We start from the raw sequence: 22643 nt of genomic DNA on the forward strand, positions 1-22643 counted from the left end.
CTGAAATCTTTACCTCTCCAAAATAGTAGGCCTATTCACCCCGAGATACTGTGAGGACAGCTACTCATCAAGTGCATTCCTTCCTCTTTTCTTTTTTAGCAGGCCAACTAGAGGTCACTTTGGAGAAATTTGACCTTAGTCTCCACTAAGTTGGAAAGACATATTCAACTTTTTTTTTTTTTAACCAGATTCTATTTAACACCTAATTTTTGTAAATTAATAGATTTTATAAAATTGGAAAGCATTTTCAGCATCAAACTGAAATTTATTGCTTTGTTTTGTTTACTTGCTTCTTGATAACGACACTGATTTTGGTGTAAGCATGTTAAAATGGGAGTTGGACTCAACAATACTTACAGGTCCCTTCTAACACAAGATCTTCTGTGATTCTGTAATTATTTCACCATAACCTCATTATACATTGTGAGAAGTCATGCAGTTCTGTTCCTTGAAAACAAATTTGTCCTCAGAATTTTCCAAGAGTGATGCTGTATTTTATCTGCCTCTCTGGCCACATCTTAAAAATGTCTGAGGGGGCTTGGCTTTCTTTCACCTGATTTTGAAGTGATTCCATAGGAACAGCAAGCAGAATAGAGTCCACCCTTCTATGCCTTAGAAAAGTCCTCTCTATTCCATTAAAGATGCAGAACACAAAGCAAGGGGGCTGCAATTAATAAAAATCTCTGTTCTTTTCTGAGACATGCCACAAGTATCTGGGTTGGGTTTTTTTCAGTTTTACTAGAAAGTGGCCAATCCCTGCTCTTCACAGCCAAGAGTCTCTGTAACACACTGAATGTCATATTTTGTCACTCTCAACAAACTAAAGCTTGAGACTGACAGAAGACTACAGCCAAGCAAATGTACTCCTTCAGTCTGATTTCTTCTCATGAGTCATTACCAAGCCCAACTGAAAATGTCCAGTCCCCATGTTTTTGATACCTTATCCTTTCCTCAAAGGAGTTCTTTTGCAAGGACTTTTCATCCTTTGGTGTAATTGTTTCAGTTGAAATACTGACTTCTTGCTGACTCAAAGGTGCTTAGTTTTACTCCAGCTGGAAGCCCCTGCTTTCATTCTTACACACACATACTCCACAGGGGGGGGTTAAACTTGCTACATGCACTTTTTGAACAGATTTTACTCTCAAACACTACGAAGTAAGTTTTGCTTATTTCTTCTACTCTATAAACTTTTGTTATCATTAATCCTCCCTACAATTTCAAGAGAAATGTGATTTCCCCAGATGAAACCTTTGTCACGTGAAAAGAGGATCAAAAGCTACAAACACAGTTACACTGCCTTAATCATGACCAAAGCAGATCCCTTACAGTGGGAAAGCACAACTTTTTTGTGGTGCAGTTTTAATTAGGCTTTTTCTTGACTCTCCAGAAATACACAACCTGTAATCTTTTTCCTTGGACCACAGTGACAAACACACCTAAATTTAGAAATGCTTTCAAATGAAGAGCTACATGACTTGCATCCAGATATAGAACTCTAAGTTCTCACGTTTATAGCACTGCAGTCAAAGAATGCCCTAATTAGCTACAAAAATAAATAAGCATAGAAATTAAACATTTTAACTAATTTATAAATATATGGAAAGTGAATTATTTTTTTTAAATAGGACCTGCCACTATTACACCCACAGGAGAAATACTTATTGACACAATACAGGGGTTCCAGCCCCTCAGGGAGCTCAGAGTGTGACACCTGGATCACTGGAAAAGAAACAGCAGCAGTGTTAACACATGGAAAGGCAACTATGGAAAATGATGTGGTGCCAAGTTATTAAGTATTATCAAATAGGTGTCTTCTCATACCAACTAAATGAGAGTGTTTTAACCCACAGCCATAAAAATAACTACCACAGCCCACAAAGGTTAACAGTGTTTCCTGCCTTTCCATAGTGGCTACAAAATATTTTGACTGCACTTCTGTCAGGATTTGATGCAACTAAAAAAACACTTGTCAGAACGGAATTTTAGAAATCCAATGTCAGTGTCATACTTAGAGTTTCCATTTTCCCAAACTATTCTTATCAACTGGGGGTTTAAAAAAAGGGAAAAAAATTACTTAATGAGAAAAAAAAAAAAGTATCTCATCTCATGATAATCCATTAACTGCAAAAGTAGGCCATGCCATTAATTCACTTTGTTTATGTACATTTCCTTGATTATTTTTGTTCTGGAACAAAAGGTGTGTTATTTACCAATACATAATATGAAACAATAACTTACATTCAACCACATTACGTAGCTTTGAGCCAGTTCTAGAGAACACTAAATAGCACAGAAATTGAAGATCTTAAAAAAAGAGAAAACTCCTATGCTTTAATTGAAATGTGTGCTGATTTAGTGCAAGGCACTAAAAGTATACTTCCTTTTTCCCCTTTTTTTTCCTCCCAGTCCTCCCTCACAATTCAGTGCTGGCATGTGACGCTGCAAAGCAAGGAACCAGTGAAACAACAAATGTCTCCTCCCAACATGGGACTTTACTCTTTCCCCACTCCAGTTTCATGACTTGTGCATTTTTTGGCCCCGTGTCCATTTTTTCTCATCTACATAAATTTTGAGTCAAGTCAGCAACACTGGAAACATCCATGGTAGTGCTCTAGTGTGCACAACAGTCCCACAGGCCTTGGGGAACAGCAGTTAAAGATGCTGTGGAAGAGATGGGTGTTGTTTCTCTCACTGATTTGAGGAATACTCAGACATGCACATCCGTTAAGAAATTTTCCAATGATAGAAAGCTTGACTTCTGAGTACATTTTTATCCAGTAAATAAAGTTTGTTGTAATAAAAACTTAATTTTTCAAAACAACTGAAATTCATTTCATACAATTTTCCGCCTCTTCTTTGGAAATACAATTCAACCAGAAGAGAAAGAATTTTTAAAGCGTAAATTATTCCTAAATGTTCCCATAAAAGTTGGGAAAGAAAAGAAATAATATCTCACTATGCCAACATTCACAATGTCTTGTTTTTCTTTTAAATGATACCCTCAAACATTCATTCATCAACATAATAAACATTTTTTACCGTTGTCCCATGTATGCATGCATACACAGGTTCATTTATACATGCTTCAGAGTTTGCCCCAGTCTAATAAGAAGTGCCACATTGCAATCAGGGAATTTCTATACTTCCAGGAGATTACGTGACCTCAAGAATTTCATATAAATACAGTCCACTTATCTGGATGTTAATCTTATCAGTTGCTTTTCTGTCTGATATAACACACAGGAAAGAACAATGTGGTTATCCATGGACAAAATTTGCCTGATTTATTCATGTTACTGGATCATGAGCTTGTTGACATCCCAATATTTTATTTAAATTATAAAACATTTCAATCAGGAAGAGACAAGTAAGTCTTCTATGGTTACTTTCAGGTAGTATTATTAGTAGGTTTTTTACTACTTTTTTCACAGAATCTATTTTATGGCAACACCTGGAATCCTAGAGAGGACTTACTCAACTCCTGAGGGATCGGCAAAAAAAAACTGGTCCTCTCTCAAAAAGTTTACAGTGGTGTCAGTGAAAATACTAACTTACCTACTACAGAATGGGAATTAATACACTGACACTTGCCTGTTTCATTACCCATAGCTTATATCTCTGATGCAAACTTCATAGGGCTCTAAATTCACTTATTTTCATGCATAATATTAAAAAATAGCTGAAACAGCATCAACTGACCACTCAAAACTGAGCCCAGCTTCTCACCCAGGAGGGAAGAAAAGGTCTCTTTTGCGGTTTCCAATTAGGAAAAAGAACTGTGAGACTCAGTAAAAACATCCCAACAACTGAATGAGGCCCTAATCCAAGCCTTAATTCAGGCTTTTCAGGGGTGTATTGGATGAGGACCCAAAAAGTAGAAAACAACAACTTGTTAAATTTATTTGTTGTTTTTCCAGTTTAAAAGTGTGCATGTTATGAGATTTCCTCCTATCCCTGAATTACAGCCTGGAGGGAATATTTCCAAATTCTTGGATGTACTTTACATGCAAGGTAAACATTAACAAGGATAATATTTTCATGGCATGGATCCTAACTATGATGAGGATTAGGCATACACACTACAACGAGCAGATCACCCACCACACTAGGAGCCCTCCAGCCATTAATACATTATAATTTTACAGACAATGGGGGAAAAATCTCAAGCCTGTTGCACACCTGGTCTCTGGATAACATTGCAGACCTTTGGCTTGAGTAAGTTATTCCACTGAAGTAATGGTAGCACCGTAATTTACACCAGATGAAGATCTATTCCAAGATCTTCCTTTTCCAAACAGAAATGTCAGGATAGTAAGTCAAATGATCTGACTTGACAGTACATTTTTTCATGCATTACTAACCCGAGTATGAAATTGCAATCAAAGGAAAAATATACTGCAAAATTATTTGGTGTTGAAAACTAACCCCAGAGAATCCACTGCAGATGTGACCAGTTCCCGTACTGCTCAGCTGAGCCTTTCAGAAATGTGCTGGGTGGGACTTGGCTTCCAACACAGCACCTTGACAATCAGAAAATGCAGACTGGTGTTGGGTTTTTAGTCTGGGGTTTGGGGTTGGGGTTTTGTGAGGCAATAAGGTCAGGAGACAATTCTCCAGTGGAAGCAGCTTGTTCCAGTCTCCCTGACTAATGTGTACTGAGGATCCCATTTGTATATCTCCATCTACCCTAGAATGTCAGTAGCCAACAATCCTTTGGTTAATTTGGTGCCAAGAACAATGTTATTGTATTTTCTCTCAGCAAAGTCAAAAGAATAGTCATCTAGAAAGAACCATGGAGACACAATCAGGACTGAAATTAGATATCACACCATGCTCTCCTCAAAATTAATAATCTATCATTCATGCCAAATACATTATGACTTTATATTACTACAATTCTGGTATGGCCTTTGACAGAAGTTCAATTATTGGAAAATTTCTACCAAGCAACGGTGGTTGAGAATATAAGTTTTAAACAAACTTTTCTAAAGAAACCAAGATAATTTTAAACTGCCAGTTTGATTCGGATCACAAAAGTTAGGCACAGTCTACCCCCTTGTCTACTGGAGAGATGAATGAAAGCGAACCCCTCCACTAATTGGGTTTTTAATCCTTGCTATGCTGGGATAAGGTTTTGCACTTGAAGTCTGAGACTCAGAGCACGCATCGATGACCTTTTTGCAACCAACTTCTGGTATAGAAACAGGACTTTTCAAATGTCCCAGCATGTTCAGTTCTGGGGGGTTGGTCCATATCCAGAACTCTGGGCTTGTTTAATAAGGAGATTCCAGGCAGTCCACAGCTGACCCTGGGCAGTCACACTGGAGCTTCAGTTTGCTGACGTGGACGAGCTCTGCACTGGGGACTGAGTAGGTCCAGATGCTTCTTCTCTCTTCAGAAAGGAAATTACAGTCTATAGAAGAGGAGCTTGGCACAGTCAGCTTTCTAAGCTAGGAAATTTCATGATCTGTTGGAACATATAAACATGTACATTTTTAACTCCAACAGAGACATAGCTTGTCTCTGGAACAAATGTTTGATAGGGGCCGAGTTGCAGGGCCCAAGGGAACATGAGAGGCTGGATGATTTCATTTCCCCTAAGCCAAGGCAGTTGGCAGACATGGGTATGGTTTACTGCTTTTTCACTTTTATTGTTATGAATTGTGTGGATAATGGATGGCAGGTTGCCTAGAGCCTGGGACAGGCCTTTTTCATGAAGGCTGAAGTAAATAAATGGTGGCTTGACTTTATTTCACTGGTTCTGTGTCGATGTCAGAAATCACAAAGATGGCAGTCTGGATGCCACCCTTGGATCAGTGTCTGCTCCTGGCCCTCAGCACCGAAGCCAGGCACAACCTCTGCAGGTGAAATTTCCAAGCAATTTTCCTAAGACCATTCATTCCCAAGCTCTGAATTTACATACTGCAGACCAGAGGAAAAACAAAATATGTGAGGCTCCTGAGAGCTGTATTTTAAAAAAAAAAAGTTTCAGTCCCCATTTTCTCAGCCAAAATTTTCCTTGTGCAATAAACCTGCTAATATTACATTCAGAGAAAGTGTTTATCATCTCAATTATACACAAATCTGTACAGGTGGCTCTTCCACAAGTTATTTCAATGCCTACTTCTAGAAAAGTATTTCCACTACATGTAAAATATCTAAGGTTGGTAGTTCAGTGCCAAACATACCAGAATGAAATTTCCACTTCACAATCAGCTTAGTCGTGAGAATAAAATTTCACTGTTCAAAACATTAATTCGAAATTAATCACTTTTCTTACTCTCCTGCTGACCTATCAAGGAAAACAATAAAAACGGACACATTTGTTTAGCTTTTCCAACCTAGAAATCAACTCAGAATCACAGTTAGGACCATCAATCAGTCATTGGTTTTCTAATTGTTTCATAAGTGGGAATCAATATATATTAAGCAAACCAGCTCTTCATTTTTACCCTCAAAGCAATTTACCTACAATAAAAACAAATTTGGAGTGAAGGAGAAATTAAGAATTTGGGAATTCCCACTTTGAACCAGTGCTGGAAGGAGACCACCAGAGACAAAGCTGAGGTCGGGCGGGGCGCGAGGAAGGAGCAGGAACACAATGGTCGCTGTTCATCTTGCTCAGAGCAAGAAAAACTGGCACATGAAATGAAGAAATTCCATTTCTTAGCCAAATAAAAGTGATTTCTCTGCCCAAAATGTGTTTCTCACCCTAAGAAGGGGACAGCTTGGCAGCAGGGCGATACGGCCAAATGCAATTCCAAATCCTGCTCCACAGCCCTAAGTAAATGTCACATTGTCAGAGTGAAGTTCCCTCCATCGTCCTATTCAGGCTTTGCAGAGAAACTGTACCTTCCAAAGTCTCCTAATTCCCTGCTCTTAACTGAGCTCTGAGTTGCAGGGTCACGGGCCTGTCTGGAGCAGGCGGGAGATGCTCACAAATACAGAGCAATGAATTTTTTGATTGACTGAACTAAAAAAAGAAGAAATACATTTTGTGCTAAAATTTCTAAAATTGGAAAGTAAACATTATTGTAAAGGTATTAAAGAGAGACAGAAAGCTGTCTCTTATTACTGTTCAATAATACCTTTTCTAGCCAGAACATGGGAATAATGAACCTCACAGCAGTGCTGATACAGGAAATGTGTTTCTCTCATGGCACAGAACTGAGGGAAAGCACAGCATGGAGCACAACCAACCATATATTTCCCATAGCTAGCTATGTCATTTCAACTGCACTATGAGCTCTACAAATCCATCCATGAGGTACATCTTCTATGCACACCTCATTGTTACGTCTGTCCGGATTTACGTAATTACGCACAACTTGAGGTCAACATGAAAAACAGGCCTTATTCATTCCTGGCGAGCTCTCCGTGAAAAGAATATGCTCTGAGTAGCCCAGTGATACAGGCAGAGAGGCAGAAGAGCCAACTGGTAAGGTACAAAGCCCATGACTGTTTGATTCAGAACAAAATTACTCCTCAGAGTACCTCAAGGGCAATAATTTCAATCCCAGATGCACATCTGCTGGTAAACAATGAAAGTACAGGATAGTGTCCGTGTTAATCATCCCTCTGGCAACAGCAGCATCTTCTTTCAAACAGGAGAGCATACAAAAATGTGTAACAGCCTTTTGCAAGACATTGTCCTGCAACTGAGCTATGCAATTAAACATTCCTGATGTAACACAGGTGCCTAGAGTTCACTGTGAAACACCTCGATCCAGCAAGAGGTCACTGCGTGAATAAATCTGTAGGGAGAACATTCCTTACTGAGTGTTCCCTATCAGTATCCAAAAGGAATACTCAGAATCAGCAGGCAGACGGAAACAGATGTCTCCTCACTCTGTGCTTCCATTCCCCTACCTATGAGCAGTGCAACATCCTTCAGGCATGAAAAACTTCAGGCATAATTCATTAGCCTGTGGGTTGGTTCGGAAGGGGGTGCCATTTTGCTATGATGGAGCAATATACTTCCAAAATAACCCAGAAATGAAACCTGTTTTTAAGTCCAGCTTATACAGGAATATTAAAATGTTATTAAAAAGGCCAGCAGTGCTTGAAGAACAAAAACCTTATTTCTTCCTTGGCAGTTTAGTATCAAGCTGAAGAGCCCAGAATGGCCTGTACTACTGCCTCAGAGGTGCATTGCACAGGAGCTAGGCTGTGCTTCACATAGGCTCCAAAAGTAGCTTTACAAACTTACTCCCTTTGAATCAGGCCTTAAGCATCTGATGTCCTAGTACCATCTTATTTAATATTAATTTGTTATTAACATAGGTAGCATTTTAAACTGAGTAAGAAACTTTCCTACATGACAGATGATTAATTTCAGGTAATTGCTGAACTATTCATATGCTATAAAAACCAATAACTCAAATATTGGATGACTCAGAGAGAATACTCCTTAATCAAAAATGCAAAGTCAGTTTGGACTAAAAATACTTGTAATATACTTAAGGTTTTTCTATTCTCTGTTCTGTTCTTCTTAATATTCTTATGCAGCCAGAGTAACATATATACACCAGCCTGTTCAAGGAATCAGCAAATTTTTCCTTTTTATTAGATAGGGAATATTCATGCCCAGATCAAACACCACAATTAGGGTACATACTGGTCCTAGTTCTTCCTGCAGAAAGTTTCTCTGAATAAGCACCGTCTAAAGCACTGGTGCAACACACACCATAAGCTTTAATCATATATGACATAACAGAAATTCCACAAGCTATGAAAACGTGAATTTCTGCAAGCATGTCAGACTGCTCACCATAGAGCAGTGAGTGTATGTAACACAGGTGCTGGAAAACTCATTATGCATTTATTTGGACTGAAAGGAAAACATTGCCCTTCAGGCACTTTGTGTGAAGAGAATTTCATTTCTAAACCCAGAGCTATCTGGTTGCAGGCTCCTACATGTTTCCCACAGGATGGGAACTCAAAGAAAGAAAAGGGAAATCAAAAACAATCCCACAGCAAGAAAAGTAGCATAAGCTAGAACATGGGGAGAAAAAAGGCATTTTGAGGAAACACTTTGTGTTCTTTAGTAGTACATCTATCATTAGGGATAGTAGATAGATCTGCAATTTCTCCCAGCCTCAAATCTGCTACTGGGCTACAAAAACACATAGCAGAGCAACACATGAAGTATGGCACATGCCTGCATCACTCTCAGGAACAAGGGCTGTGTTTAGTTCATTAAGACTCAAAAGAAACATTTTAGATGCCTGAAGATATTGTACTGCAATATAATTGCTAAAATTGCATAGCATCTGTAATAACCTACAAATTACACAGCAGATGTTTCTTCTTTTTCATATCTGTATTCCTGAAACATTGTCATTCTATTTCTAATCAAACTGAAGGTATTAGCTAAGTTTTTCAGTGGGACAGAGACCGTTGTCAGCCAGAAGCATACGCAATTTCTTTTATTAAACTTGCCTTAATCACAGTTGTCTGACACCATTTCTGTTGTTGTCTTCTCAGAGCAAGGCTAGCAGTCCCAGGAGCATTGCTTTAACAGGACACACAAAGAGATAAGAGAAGCGTCCTCTGCACTAGCTCTGAAATCATTTGTCGAATCCTCATCTTCCTTATGCTAAATTATTACAGGGGGAAGAAAAAAGAGAAAAAACAATGCCCAACTCTCTCTAAAATCTAAGAAAACCTATACCACTCCACCCCTGGAAAAAAGGCTTGCCTTCTACCTACTGAGACTAGTACTGAAAGAACCAGGCCTAAGCAAAACCTAGCCTCAAACTTCACAGTTTGTTAGATAACAAAAGGGCTCATAATAATTAGCTATTTGTCTTGCCTGACTGACAAAATGTCCTAAAGCTTGCTCTGCCATTTTAATAAACAGTTTTATGTCATAACAAAAGTAAAAGCAGGAGGATCAGAGTGCTGGTATTTACATTTCGTTGTGAACTGCATTCCATCATATAAACAAATGACTTAGAATTCCCTAAGTCTCACAAACTTCAAGGAGGAATTTCAGTCTTTCAGCCTCCAAAAAGGAGGAGATTTAAGAAAAAAAAGAAAAGAGGAGAGTACGTGCACACACACACAAGAATAAGATGAAGAGTTATTTAGCTATTTTATAAAGAAATAAAATCCACTTTGGGGTAAAAGAATAATTCTGATTTCTCTGGTTTGGGGTTGCTTTGGGTTTTTTTGGTGACCAAAAGTATAAGGTGATAGTTCTGACATACTGGAAACTAATTTTAGTAGAAGTGTATCCTTTTGCTAAGCCAGCTCCAAATCTATGCTTTCAAAGTAAACAACTGAAAGTCAGAAGATTAACCACTCCATTAATCCTAACCAGATTCAGTTTCATATGATTATACTGGGAGATAACAGGGATCCATTAAAACCACACCTTTTTTCTTGTGTGAGGGTGTAAATAGAAAGACAAACTGGAGAACAGTCTTTAAGCATGGCCTCAAGACATCCTATACCTCTACTGTAATTCATTACAGGAACTGCTGCCCAGGGTCTCCCAGCTGCCTTCAAGAGCAAAGCCCTTTGGTAATTATTTGATGAAGCTACAAACTTCCAGGAGCTGTCCCAGCTAATTAGAGTATGGGTGGCTACTAAGTCTGGGTAACAATACTATCCAACAGCTCATGTTTCCACTTCAGTGCATCCTTCAGCCCACAGACCAGCTTTATCTCAAAAACAGTGCTGTATTTTAGCTACATTTACAAACCCCTTCAGATGTTTAAACACTCAACCGATGGGATAAGTAGACTTAAAAAAAAAAAAAAAAAAAAAGGCAGCACAAGGAAAATGCGTTACTCCTTTTCTCAAGAGAACTCTGCTTGGCAGGTGGTACCAGTGATGTAACTTGGGCTTTGAAAGCAGGGACACTGGATGCAGACATGGAGAGCAGCAGCAGGAGCTCACTGTCTTCCATGGCATTTTGAAATTGTGTGCGTGTCAGGAATTGCTCAGTTGTGACTCCAGCCCCAGTAAGAGAAAGGCAGGGAACTGTTACATCAGAATGTTTCTTCTCATGGCACTGAGTCAACACTCACTGACATTTATAGGACTTAGACTAAGCCACAGCTGAATCCTGTTAGAAAACAGGACCACAGGAGCACCTCCTTTCCAGGCAGAGTCACATTCCCTCCTGGTACCATCACTCCAGCCAAGGGGTCCCAAAGCATTCTTCCAGGCAGAGCTACAGATCAGGATGTCACACACCCCAAATGCCACCATCTAGATTAGGCTTGCTTAATTCTGCCTCAAACTTAAGCCTCTACTGAATATTTTGTACCTTCATGGAAAATTTACCAGGAGTTCATCTACCATATTAAGCACAGGGATCATCTTTAGAATCCCAAAAGCCTTAACTTCCGTGTTCTTATGTACGGAGATGATATAAGGACCTTTTTTGTGTCAGATTTGAGCACAAAGCAAACTCAAACTAAAGCCACTGAGATTCCCCTGATTTCCCATGAAACCAGAAACTGGGCTTTGTTTGTGTGCTGATGTTTACTCATGACAGGAAGAAACCTTCAGTCAAAATCACATGAATTTGTGCAAAAATGTCAGTATAAATGATAAAATATTTTTAAGATAACTACTCTTATTACAAATAACTTACTGCTGCATCATTTCTCCTAATTAAATCTTACTTCAGACAAATAAATCCTGAAGTTTGTTGCCCTCTTTTAAACAAAAAACTGAAATAATTACAGTTCTCATTCATTAAGGGGCAAACAGACTAGTCACCTCATTACAAGATATAAAACCATTCACGTGCCTCAAGTTAGGTACTCTCCTGAATGGGAGATTTACGTAACTAAATATTTACTCTCTGTATTCATTACATCCAAACATAAACAAAATAAAGTGGCTATCTTGCACTGTGCCTGTAAAATAGACAAATTCCTTACTGCAGCAGTTTCGTAGGAAACCAGGAAAGGCTCAGAGAAACTGAGAACAGCTGGAAAAAGAAAAGTAAAAAAAAAAAAAAGCCAACCTCAAGAACTAAGTGCTCCATGCCCTCAATTTTAAAACCATCAAAATGATCTCACTAATAGAAATTAGAGCAGTGCCACACACATTGATTGGCCCTGGCACTCGTCATAAGGGTAGACATGCACAGCCTGAAGAAATCAAGATTTAGCTTTTCTCTCCCCATCATACCAAAAAACCAAAAGAAAAAAATGATAAGTTTAAAAAAAAAATGCACAAGAATAGTGAGCAGTTTGCTGTAATGTGGTAAAGCTTCAGAGTTTTGATGTGTACACTACAACCAGCCCCACAGAGAGGTGCCTACTGAAACCTTACAGGTGATTCACTACCAGAGATTTCTTTGCTGAGGAGCCAGATTGCTCTTCTGAAACCAGTCAGCCCTTCCACATGAAAATCCATGCAATTCCAGAAATGTATTATTAGCACAATGACTCAGTATGTGTATTACAGCAGTGCCCTAAGGCTTCGTTTGAGATCAAGGATGCTTTGTGCTCAGCACCACACAAATTCATAGGAAGGCCCTCCACTTCACAGTAATGACGTAAAATCAAAGTATGCCCAAGTAACTCAAGCTCAGCATCCAGGTATAGATAAAATTTTCAATCGTTACAGCAAACATTTCCTCCAGAGGAAAGAAAAAAAAAAAACAAAATAAAAAGTGAGTAAAGGACAATTTGTCTGACATCAGCCCTAATTTTTGAAGTAGGCTTCCAGCACGATGCCAGTCATTGGGTTAATTCCAGGATTCGGTGCTGTCATAGCAGCCATAATGTCATTTTGGCTCTTCCTTCCCCACATGGCTCCATTTTCCATGTTCTGCTTCACTTTTCACCAGGCTCAGTGCCTCTTACATCAGGTTCTTCCCTTCCTTTTGTTGCCGCCAATGCATGTTCCAGGACTTTCTGACTCTTGCCAAAGCAAGCATTTAAACATCTGGAAATCATCCTCCATTGCTTTCACCACTGAGATGCATTTGCTTTGCAATGTAGTTCCCATACACTAGGAAGGCATCACACTTACATATATGTAGTGCATTTTATAGGTAAGATAATATATACATATATATATATAAAATAAAACACTCTATATTACCTTACTTTAAAATTTAACACACAATAACATACATGATTTTCTTTTAAAAATTTACTGGTAGCTTTACAGACCCAAACACTTCAGATATGAGGGAGTTCCAAATTACAGATATCTACATTTAGAGTTGTGTTCTTTTTCTAGTACATGAAATTTGAAGTGGATTTTTTTTTTTCTAAGATTAAAAAAAAAAACAAAACAAAACAAAACAAACAAAAACACAAACAAAAAAAAAGGCCCAACAAATCGGAGTCTTTTGTACTATGATTCTAATGCATAGGCCATGAGTCTGAACAGTGCCTTCATAAGTTATTGTCACTTGCATTCCACCTCACTCCTCAGACAATTCAAGATTCAGTTCACTCCTTTGGTGGAAAATTAATACAGAGAAAAGGTAGGATACTACTTTTTGTCTAGGCCTCTGAAGGAGTGGAAGATGCAGACTATTTCCACTCCTTTTCCATAGCCCAAAGTCACAACAGGGCAATAACTCCTCTTTTACATGGACCCAAGGACTCCTCAAGAGTTATGAGCCCCATCACGCACCTGATACATCTCTGGAAGTTCCTGACTCTTGCTTTGCTTTGTCTTCTATTCTCTGAGCTTTGGACACACTGAGGATTATTCAGAGGAATTGCAGGAAGCCTCCAGGAGCCTTGGAGGAGTGAGATGACCCAAGCTACCCAATGGTTTCTTTTCTACCAAGAGGCTCATCACTGATGTGAGAAGCCCAAAAATAGATCATACTTGATCACAAATAATAAAAATAATACATGTTTATTGATTATATTACTTGTCACCTATAATTATAGTCCATAATTCAAGTCTAACTGGATGCTCATAATTCAGGGCAACTGGATTTTTCTGAATAGCATGGATGGCTTGAAGATGGCTAGATAATCCTGGCACCTCATAAACCTAATGCTATATCCTGGCCTAACAGAAGTTCTTCTTATTTCAATTATTTATCTCAACAATGTGCCATGGGATGCTGTTATCCAACCACTAAACATGTGAGGACCAGTATTTGGAAAACCTGAGGCACTGAAGCTGTGGGGAAAAAAACCCAAACACTTTATGGTAGACAGAAAATAAGACATAAATAATTATCATGGGATAGCAATTACTATTGCAATACATCACATTTTTACTAGATCAAAAGATTTTATAGAACCCAGTAAAGAAAATATTTGGGGAAAACTGAGCGTAAAACAGGCAATCAAGGAAAGCCAGCTTGTGTTCACTGCTTCTGCTTTGATTTTTTTCCTTATATACTTTTTCTTGACCTACTGGGATATTTAACCTGTCAGAAGGCATGAGACTTCAGGCTAAAAAGTGATTTAATACCAATCAAGGTTGTCTATGGTTTCCTGGAAGAGAGAGAACTGCTTTTAACAGGGTGCCCAGCGTAACCTCTTAGGTTACCTGTAGTAATACAGCTGGCTGGGGACAGTTCTCAAACAAGGAACAGGTTTAGTTATATGGTAGAAATTCTCTCCTGTGAGGAGGAGAGGCAACTGGCACAAAATCCCAGAGATTTTGTGCATGACCCATCTCTGGAACTGTCAAAGGCCAGGTTGGACAGGGGTCTGAGCAACCCAGTCTAGTGGAAGGTGCCCCTGCCTATGGCAGGGAGGTTGGAACAAGATGATCTTTAATGTCACTTTCTAAATAACCTAAATCATTCTGTGATCCTCTGATGATTCCTTTTATCTCCCTTAATCTCTTCCTGCTCTACACTGTCATTATGCCTATAATCCTTCATTTCAGCTTGCTGAAGATGCTGGCAAGCATTTAATGACCAAAGATTGTTTGGAGAAGATATTGTATGGACCTTCTCTGCCAGATATCTACCGCACAGCAGGGAGCAGGCCTCAGGGAGACAGTTTATTCTTGTGTTCTTATTCTAAATGAGTTCATGTCCAAAATTCTGAATTCCTGCCAGCAGTATCAGAATTGCTGTTTGTACTTCTATTCAGCCACATTATCCAAAGAACAGGGGCACGAAGATTCAAATTAATTCTTCAGACCTCCCATGCCACCACTACATAGTCCAAAGGTTATAAATGAAAACTAGTAAAGACACAAAACACCATGGAAGTTTTTCAGTATAGAAACAACTTCATCATATTGTCCTCCCAGCTGTACCACTCACACAAAGCTGCAGAAAAATGCAAATTCCCCAGTCAAGTTTCAGCTGGCAGCAGCATGGCCAAGGAACAGCCTTGGAACAGTTCTCCAAAGACAAGACCTATCTTCAGTAGCTAATGCAAACAGGATCCCAAGGGTCTGCATGACTAGAAGTTCCCTGCACAGAGAGCATCCCGCCACTGGCCCTCTGACAGTCATTCTTAGTCTCCCTGCTTATATAACACATGACCTTTCCTCAGCAAATGCGGGTGGGATAGTGGAGTAACGGAATTGTTTCTCACTGCAAGAATAAAAGACAGCACAGCAGGCTATGAAAAATGTATGTTGCTTACCAAGAAGAGATAATTGTAAGCAATGGTTTGGATATTTTAATTACCACAGCGTGGAGGGCTTATCAGCATCCAAAGCTTCCTGCCTGTTACTGTTTTCATAATTATAAAGCAAATTATAAAATAAGAATTTTCTGAAAAAAATTGTGTCTCTTTCTATAGACAGTATTACTGCTTTATCCCTCCTGGTAGTTCAGCAACAGCGTTAACATTTCAAATTTCTCTGAATTTAAGTTAGGAAAAGTGTAGAATCACCAAAAAAAAATGTAGAGAAAAGGTATTTTTTGTACACACATTATTTGACACTGACTACATAAAAGATATAAACAGTACACGATGCCATCCTCTGGGGTACCTCTATTCCTCAAAGTGTTACGTGACTTATAAGCCATTTTTCTCCAGCTTGAAAGTGCCTGGTTTCTTATTTTATACTATTTGAAGAAACACATTTTCCTCATTAAGCTTGGAATTAATGCATGGGACATTCCAGTTCAAATTATACCTGACCCTCTGCATGTGACAGTCTCACCAGGGCATTCAAAGAATGGTTGAACAAGGTGGGTCTGTTGCTGCTTGAGATTTCAGGCAGTGCAACAATCCTTCCTCATGCTCTGAAAGTTCAAACTCCAAGAAGCCTTTGTAAAATACTGAAATTCCAAGTTAATCTGATTAATTTATTCATTTTACACTAGGGGATACTTGGTTTTGCCCTGGGCATTAGATTAAGAATAGGGGGGGTTGTGTGTAAAATAAGTCGAAGTGGAAACCTTGTCTCTCTTCCTTGACCCAACTGAGAATCCACTGGATTAGCACTTTGATTTATTCTTTCTAAGAAGAATTTTTGAGAAAGTTATATCATCAGGAGTTTACACACAAAAATGTGCAGGGTCACAATGACAAACATGGGAGAAACAATCAGTATACATATAAGGATAGATCACATGCCTCCAGTTGGAATTTCGACTATTTTTTATTATTACTTTGTTATTTTTTTGGCACAGAGTTTGTTGCCTTTCCCTGTATATGGAAAAATAGTTGTACACAGGCCATGAACATCTGCTCTTTTTTTTTAAAGGATCATAGTGTTGCATGAAGATCTACCTTCAGAGTTTCTGCTTTCCTGTACATATCACAAAAATCCCTGTGTTTCTTTTCTCACAGAACACCAAAAAACAATTTATATGGCAAGTTCATTAGTTCTAATTCCAATCACAGAAAAATCACAGTTTACTTTACCCATACAGTAAATACAACTTCAACACCAGGAGTTGTTCCTAAGCAGGGTTTCCTAGATACATTTATAATCAGTCAAGGGGATTGGTGGACATTTATTTTTTTCTAAAAACTTCGAAAGAGTTAGCAAGTTGAAAAATACTTATTTTTAACTAACTTATGTTGAACTATTTTTAAACCCATCCTACATGTTTTACATGAACAAATCAAGCTGATGGAATATTATCATACTGAAACAAATTGGGAGGATGGAAGGACTTCACCAAGAAATGAAGACTGAGCGGGTCAAAATGTGAATAAGAGCATGAAATGACCATTTGGTTTCTAGGGCAACAATCTATATTTGTAAACATTATAGGAAAAATATGCCTGCACTGACAAACACAGCATGCAATTATTCTTCAGTCAAAAAGTATTTTCCAAAAAACCTGCAAGTTAATGTGGATAGCTTAACATGACCCTCAATTTTATGTATTCTAGAGTTTTGATGAAAAGCTTGCTCAGTCTGAGCAGAAAGAATCCTCCTGAGAACTCTTCTTGTGGAAGTTTCTGTGTAGAGTCTCCTTCCCACACTTTTACAGTCAGGAAAGCAAAATATTCAAAAGTCAAAGAGTTAGTCCCCAAAGGATTATGACTTTTTTTTAATAGATATTGAATTCCCATTTTCTGCTTGTTTAGAGCTGTAATAATTTCTGGGTTTGAGTTATTTGCTGTGATTAGGCCCTGAAACACAGATACCTACATGCATGCACACACACATGCACCCTTTCTCACCAAGAAAGCAAAATACAGATATAAGAAAGTGATCTGGGGATCTGGAAATTTGGGGGGAGAAAAAAAAAGAATCAAGTACAGAAGAACCAGGGGATCAGGCCCAGCCAGCATGGGTTTATGAAAAGCAGGTCGTGCTTGACCAACATGATCTCCTTTTATGACAAGATGACCCACTCAGTGAATGAGGGAAAGGCTGGGGATGTTGTCTACCTGGAACTTAGTAAATCCTTGGATGCTGTTTCCCACAGCATCCTCCTGGAGAAACTGGCTGCTCGTGGCTCGGATGGGTGCACTGTCCACTGGGTAAAAAATCCTCTGGATGGCCAGGCCAGAAAGTGGTAGGGAATGGAGTTACATCTAGTTGGCAAACAGTCACCAGCAGTGTTCCCAAAGGCTCAGTGTTGGGCCCAGTCCTGTTTAACATCTTTATCAACGATCTGGACAAGGAGATTGCAGAAGGTTCACAGACAAGAGCAGGATCTAAACTATTTCGTAATTCTAAGTATCATAAGAGCCTCGCTAAGACTGTGAGAAGTGGCAAAACAGGGGGGTTTTTCCCCATTCATACAGAATGATAGGATATCATTCATACAGAATACCTTTCATACATACCATTCTTCTTAGGAGCTGTGAGGACTCTTTACAAAGATGAAAGATCCATAAAAACCTAAAGCAGCATCTGGTATGAATGCTCAGTCATTCTCTTACTTTCTCATAGCTACAGAGGACTTTCACCTGTCATAGTATTCCAAACACTTGCCCCACTATGGAAATTGTGCAATGTAGTAACATCTTTTCTCCCTGAAGATAATGTCTCCAATGTCATGAGGGGATAATGGACACATTTAATAGCCCCCATTAAACCAGCTGAGCTGTTTCTGTCTCCATTAAAGCCAGTCCATTCTCCTCTCTCCTTTGCATGGTTTCCAGACAAAATGAAAGACCTTGAGAATTCAAAGGCAGCAATGAGGATCATTAATTCAAACGGAACAGCGGCCATTCTTTGTTTTTGTTTGCTCATGCTGTCAAACAAGGCAAATTAGATACTTTTAAATCAATACCAGGGCTTACACTGATCTCAGCTGAAGTAGGGTTGACACCACATGAGGGGGAAAGGGAAAGATAATTCACCACAAAATTCAGACAAGGTTTTGTTGCAGAAACTGATGAGAACCTAAGAGCAAGTATAGGATTGCAGTAAGAAGTATGGGAGATGGAGGAAATAAACCGTCACTGCCCATGCTCATGTGGAATTTGCAGACAATGCTTCTTGAACAAGGTGATTTCCACAATTTTGGATCTGATTCAAGTTTACTGATTTTCCACCAAAGGTGTGTTTATAATTTTTTTTAAAAACTCTTTTGAAAAATAGCCATCACATTTATGCTCCCAAGTGGTTGGGAAAGGATCCCAGAAGCATACATTGCTTCTGCTAGTAGTTTTCTCTATCCTGAGCCCTAAGGAAAAAGGAAGGATTGGACAGTGTGTGGAAAACCCAACACCCAAGATTCAGGGCTTCCAAGTATTCAGTGCTTAAATGACACATAATTTCAGCCATCTCCTGGGCAATTTTTGACCCTACTGCATTTCTGAACTAAACTAGGTCTCTAGACAGAATTTAAAACCAGGATCTTTCAGTCCTTCTGGGATTTCACGGTGCTGACCTTATTTATAAATAACTTTTAAATAGGCACATTTAAGCAGTCAGTCTCAAAATGTCCAATTTTGCTATACTAGGCTTGAAAGTGCCTGTTTTTCTTAAGTGCATGCACCATGTAGCACTGCCAGCCAAGAGTTCTTGAGCAAAACAGATATCCGCAATGGTTCCAAGAGAAAAAAAATTAATATTAAAACTAGTATTACTTAAAAGCATAACAATTGTAAGTGCCAAAAAAAAAATATTGTTAAGCAGTATGCTTGGTTTGAAGTACTACAGTTATTTCATTAATTTTTTAGACCACTTTACCTGGTTTATTATATTCAACTCATCTGTCCCTATCACTCCCTCCACATCATGATAAATTCTGTTACATACTTCCACAAAAGCTATTTCTTTCTTCCACCATGGCCGAGGTTGACAGTCAGCATTTAATCCTTCTCATTTTTTCTAGGACTCTCATGAAAAATGATTGGTAAAACACTGGTTTACGTATTTTCTGAAAGTCTGATTTTTTTTCTTATCTAAGTTTCCTGAAGTGTCTTTCTTGCTTCCCTAGGCACCTCCAGTATTTGTTTTCCTGTTTTACCTGTACTCAAGTCACACATTTGACTAGATGAATGGGGAGAAATGAATCAACTGTATGGACAAAATCACCTGCAGTCCAATACAATGTTGACTGATGTTAGACCTCTGCACAAGCACTAAGCCAAATAAAAACTAAGGGTAAAAACCTGCCCACTTTGCAGCATTTGTAGGCTTCAATCAGGAACTAAATAAAGGCTGAAATCCCTTGCTTATGCAATTAAACCAGACCAATGTGTAGGATGTGCCCCACTTCTACCTTCATTGCACTATCCCTCACATCACACTCAAATAGCTTTGGGTTTGTTTTTTTTCAATATAATGAATATTAGAGAAGGCGTTTCCTCAGATGTATGGTAGACAAAAGCTATTACATTCTCAAACAGGAAGATGAATAAGTGAAGTGAAAACAGATGTCACTAATTCATTACAACATATTTTGTTCTTTGACTTTACCACGTACCTCTCCATTTCCTCAGCCTTCAGCGTATGGAAAGTACATCCCAAAATGTTTTGCTACATTATTGGCTCATCCCATAATTTCCATAATAGCAACAAAGAAGTAAATGACATGTAATAAGCCCACACAACGCTCACATAAATTTTGCCTTTTTTTTTTTAAACTGGTAAAAAAGCTATCATTTTTACTAAATAGATACCAAAAGGGGAGTCAATATTTTCATAAGTGTTTTCTTTGGTATGACACATAACTGAAAAACGCATAATGTATGCCTCCCTTTATGGCAAGTTTATACAAAGTGCCCCCCCTATGGGACTTCTCATGCAGCTGTGCATGGGCACGACAAGCTCATTTTGCTTTGTAGAACGAAAGTTTCGGAATTATTGCACTGGTTTATTCATCAGGTTTTGACTCCTCCTCGCTTATGCAATCCAGCGCATTACCAGACAAGCTCAGTTACAAGAAAAATTACTCTTGAAAATACACGATACAGTAACTGCAAGCTGTATTGTCGGGTACATCCCACAGTGCGTTCGAATGCCCTACAAAGTCCCTTTGTTGGGCATAATTTTGAAAAGAGGACTGTTACACATGAGAAGCCTCGGAAGTACGTTCATACAATAGCTCCAGACTGTCCCAAAGCCAGTCTGCTCACATTTCAGGAAATCAACACACAGGACGACATCCATCCCGAGCGATGAAAGAGGACAGTCACTGTGCGTCCTTCTGACCATCAGTCTCTCTCTCGCAGGCATTGAAATGACATTAAATAAAGACGGAAATAAAGCAGCCTGAGACAGCTCGGGTTGCACGGGTCAGGTTCGCCCCTTGCCAGCCCCGCTGTCCCCGCAGAGCTCGGCACAGACCGCGAGGCGAGCCCCGGGCGGAGGGGAGGCTGTGCCATCCCAGGGGGATCGGACAGCCCTTCCAGCGACAATCGGGGGGAAACGAGTCGGAGAAGGAAAGAAAGGAGGAGGGAAAGAAAACGTGGGGCCGGAGGGGGCGAAGGGAGCGTGTGCGAGAAGAAAGGAGAATCCACGTTTCTGCGTTCCTCTAAAACAAAGAATGTGAGAAAGCAGATGTAGTTCAGCGCAAAAGACTCCGCCCTGCGAGTGTTTACTCTCCCGGCTCGCTTGCCCAGCTGCTCTCCAGCCCCGTCCCAAGCCCTTCTTTTTGTTGGGAACTTCCCAGCGGCCGCAGCCCCGCCGGGATGCGGGGGCTCAGCCCCACGGCAGCACTTGGCCTTTGATCGCCCCTCCCGCTCTGCGCCCGCAGCGAGCGCCGCAAAACCCGGCTTTAAAAGCCTCCCTCGGTCTTCTGGTGAGAAGCCCAAAGCTCTGCCTCCTTCTCAGTATGTAAAAGTAAAAGTCTTGGTCCTCTTGCGCTCCGGAGGTTTTCAATTCCGCTTACTAGCCAAATCGCACAACGAGCACACTGCATGCAAAGAGGGGGGATTTATGATAACTTTCTTAGAGGGAGGGAGATAAACTCACCGCCGTCATACTCGTCCTCTTCTTGTGCTTTTGTGGTTACAAATCGGCCTAATAAAGCAGCAAGGATGAAAAAAGTTCTCGTTTGTACCCAGATTGCCATCATGCCTAGATATTAGACATGTATCCTCCCTGGGCAACAAAAAAAGTGCAGAGTCGTAAGGTTATTTTAGCACCATGAAGCCAGCTGGGCAGTCTTTCTGCCTTTCCGCATCAATTCCAGGACAAAGTCTGCAAGCCCTTTCTTCAGCACCAGCTCCAGCGCAGTCTGCAAACACTCCTTTCAGGGGATGCAGCTTTAAATAGGAAGAATGCTGCCTCCACTTCTCTTCCTGCCCCTTTTCAGCTCGTTCGGGCTCCTAATCATCCACTCCCTGCCAAGCAACAGTCTGATTGATGGTAAATAACCGAATCAGGGCTGGCTTCACTCTTCCTTGAACTTTTCTCTTTACGAGTACACTTGTAGGATATTTTCCTGCTGCTGTGCAGTGCATGTGCTGTGTCAGGACCAGTTATTAAGGGAGCACAGTTCCATAAGAAGCTGTCAGGAAGAGAAAGCTCTTCTTTTAACACACCCAGCCCACGCTTCCTGGGAATGGAGAGTAGAGCCCCATTTGGAGACGATTCCCTTATTAGGAACTTGATCCCTGCCAGCTCGCCAGAGGAGGATTTCCTCCTCTCTCCTGATAACTGCCCCCCTGCCTTGCTGTAGCTGTGTTATCAAAAGTGACCCCAGTCCCTTGAGAGGGACCACAGAGCAACTGAGGCAGCTTGTTTCAGGAACGTGTAAGTAACTGCCTTTCACCCAAAGGGAAATAATCTTTCTCAAATGAATTCTTTTGCTGAATAATCTTCCCTCAAATGCTTAGCATGCTCTACATTTACTGTCCTAC

The 22643-nt window shown here is 39.8% G+C and overlaps 1 protein-coding gene across 1 annotated transcript in view; it reads right to left on the reverse strand.

Annotated features, from left to right (window-relative positions):
• COL5A2 (collagen type V alpha 2 chain) overlaps nucleotides 1-22341 on the reverse strand; it is a 102226-nt gene extending 79885 nt beyond the window's left edge. Inside the window, exon 1 of the mRNA XM_027666187.1 lies at nucleotides 21754-22341. Coding sequence (XP_027521988.1) covers nucleotides 21754-21856 — 103 coding nt within the window. The 5' untranslated portion in view covers nucleotides 21857-22341. The remainder of the gene's footprint in view (nucleotides 1-21753) is intronic.
• Nucleotides 22342-22643: the final 302 nt, after the last annotated feature.

This window comes from Corapipo altera, unplaced genomic scaffold (genome assembly GCF_003945725.1).
Source record: "Corapipo altera isolate COAL_440 unplaced genomic scaffold, ASM394572v1 81, whole genome shotgun sequence".
Taxonomy (NCBI): Eukaryota; Metazoa; Chordata; class Aves; order Passeriformes; family Pipridae; genus Corapipo; species Corapipo altera.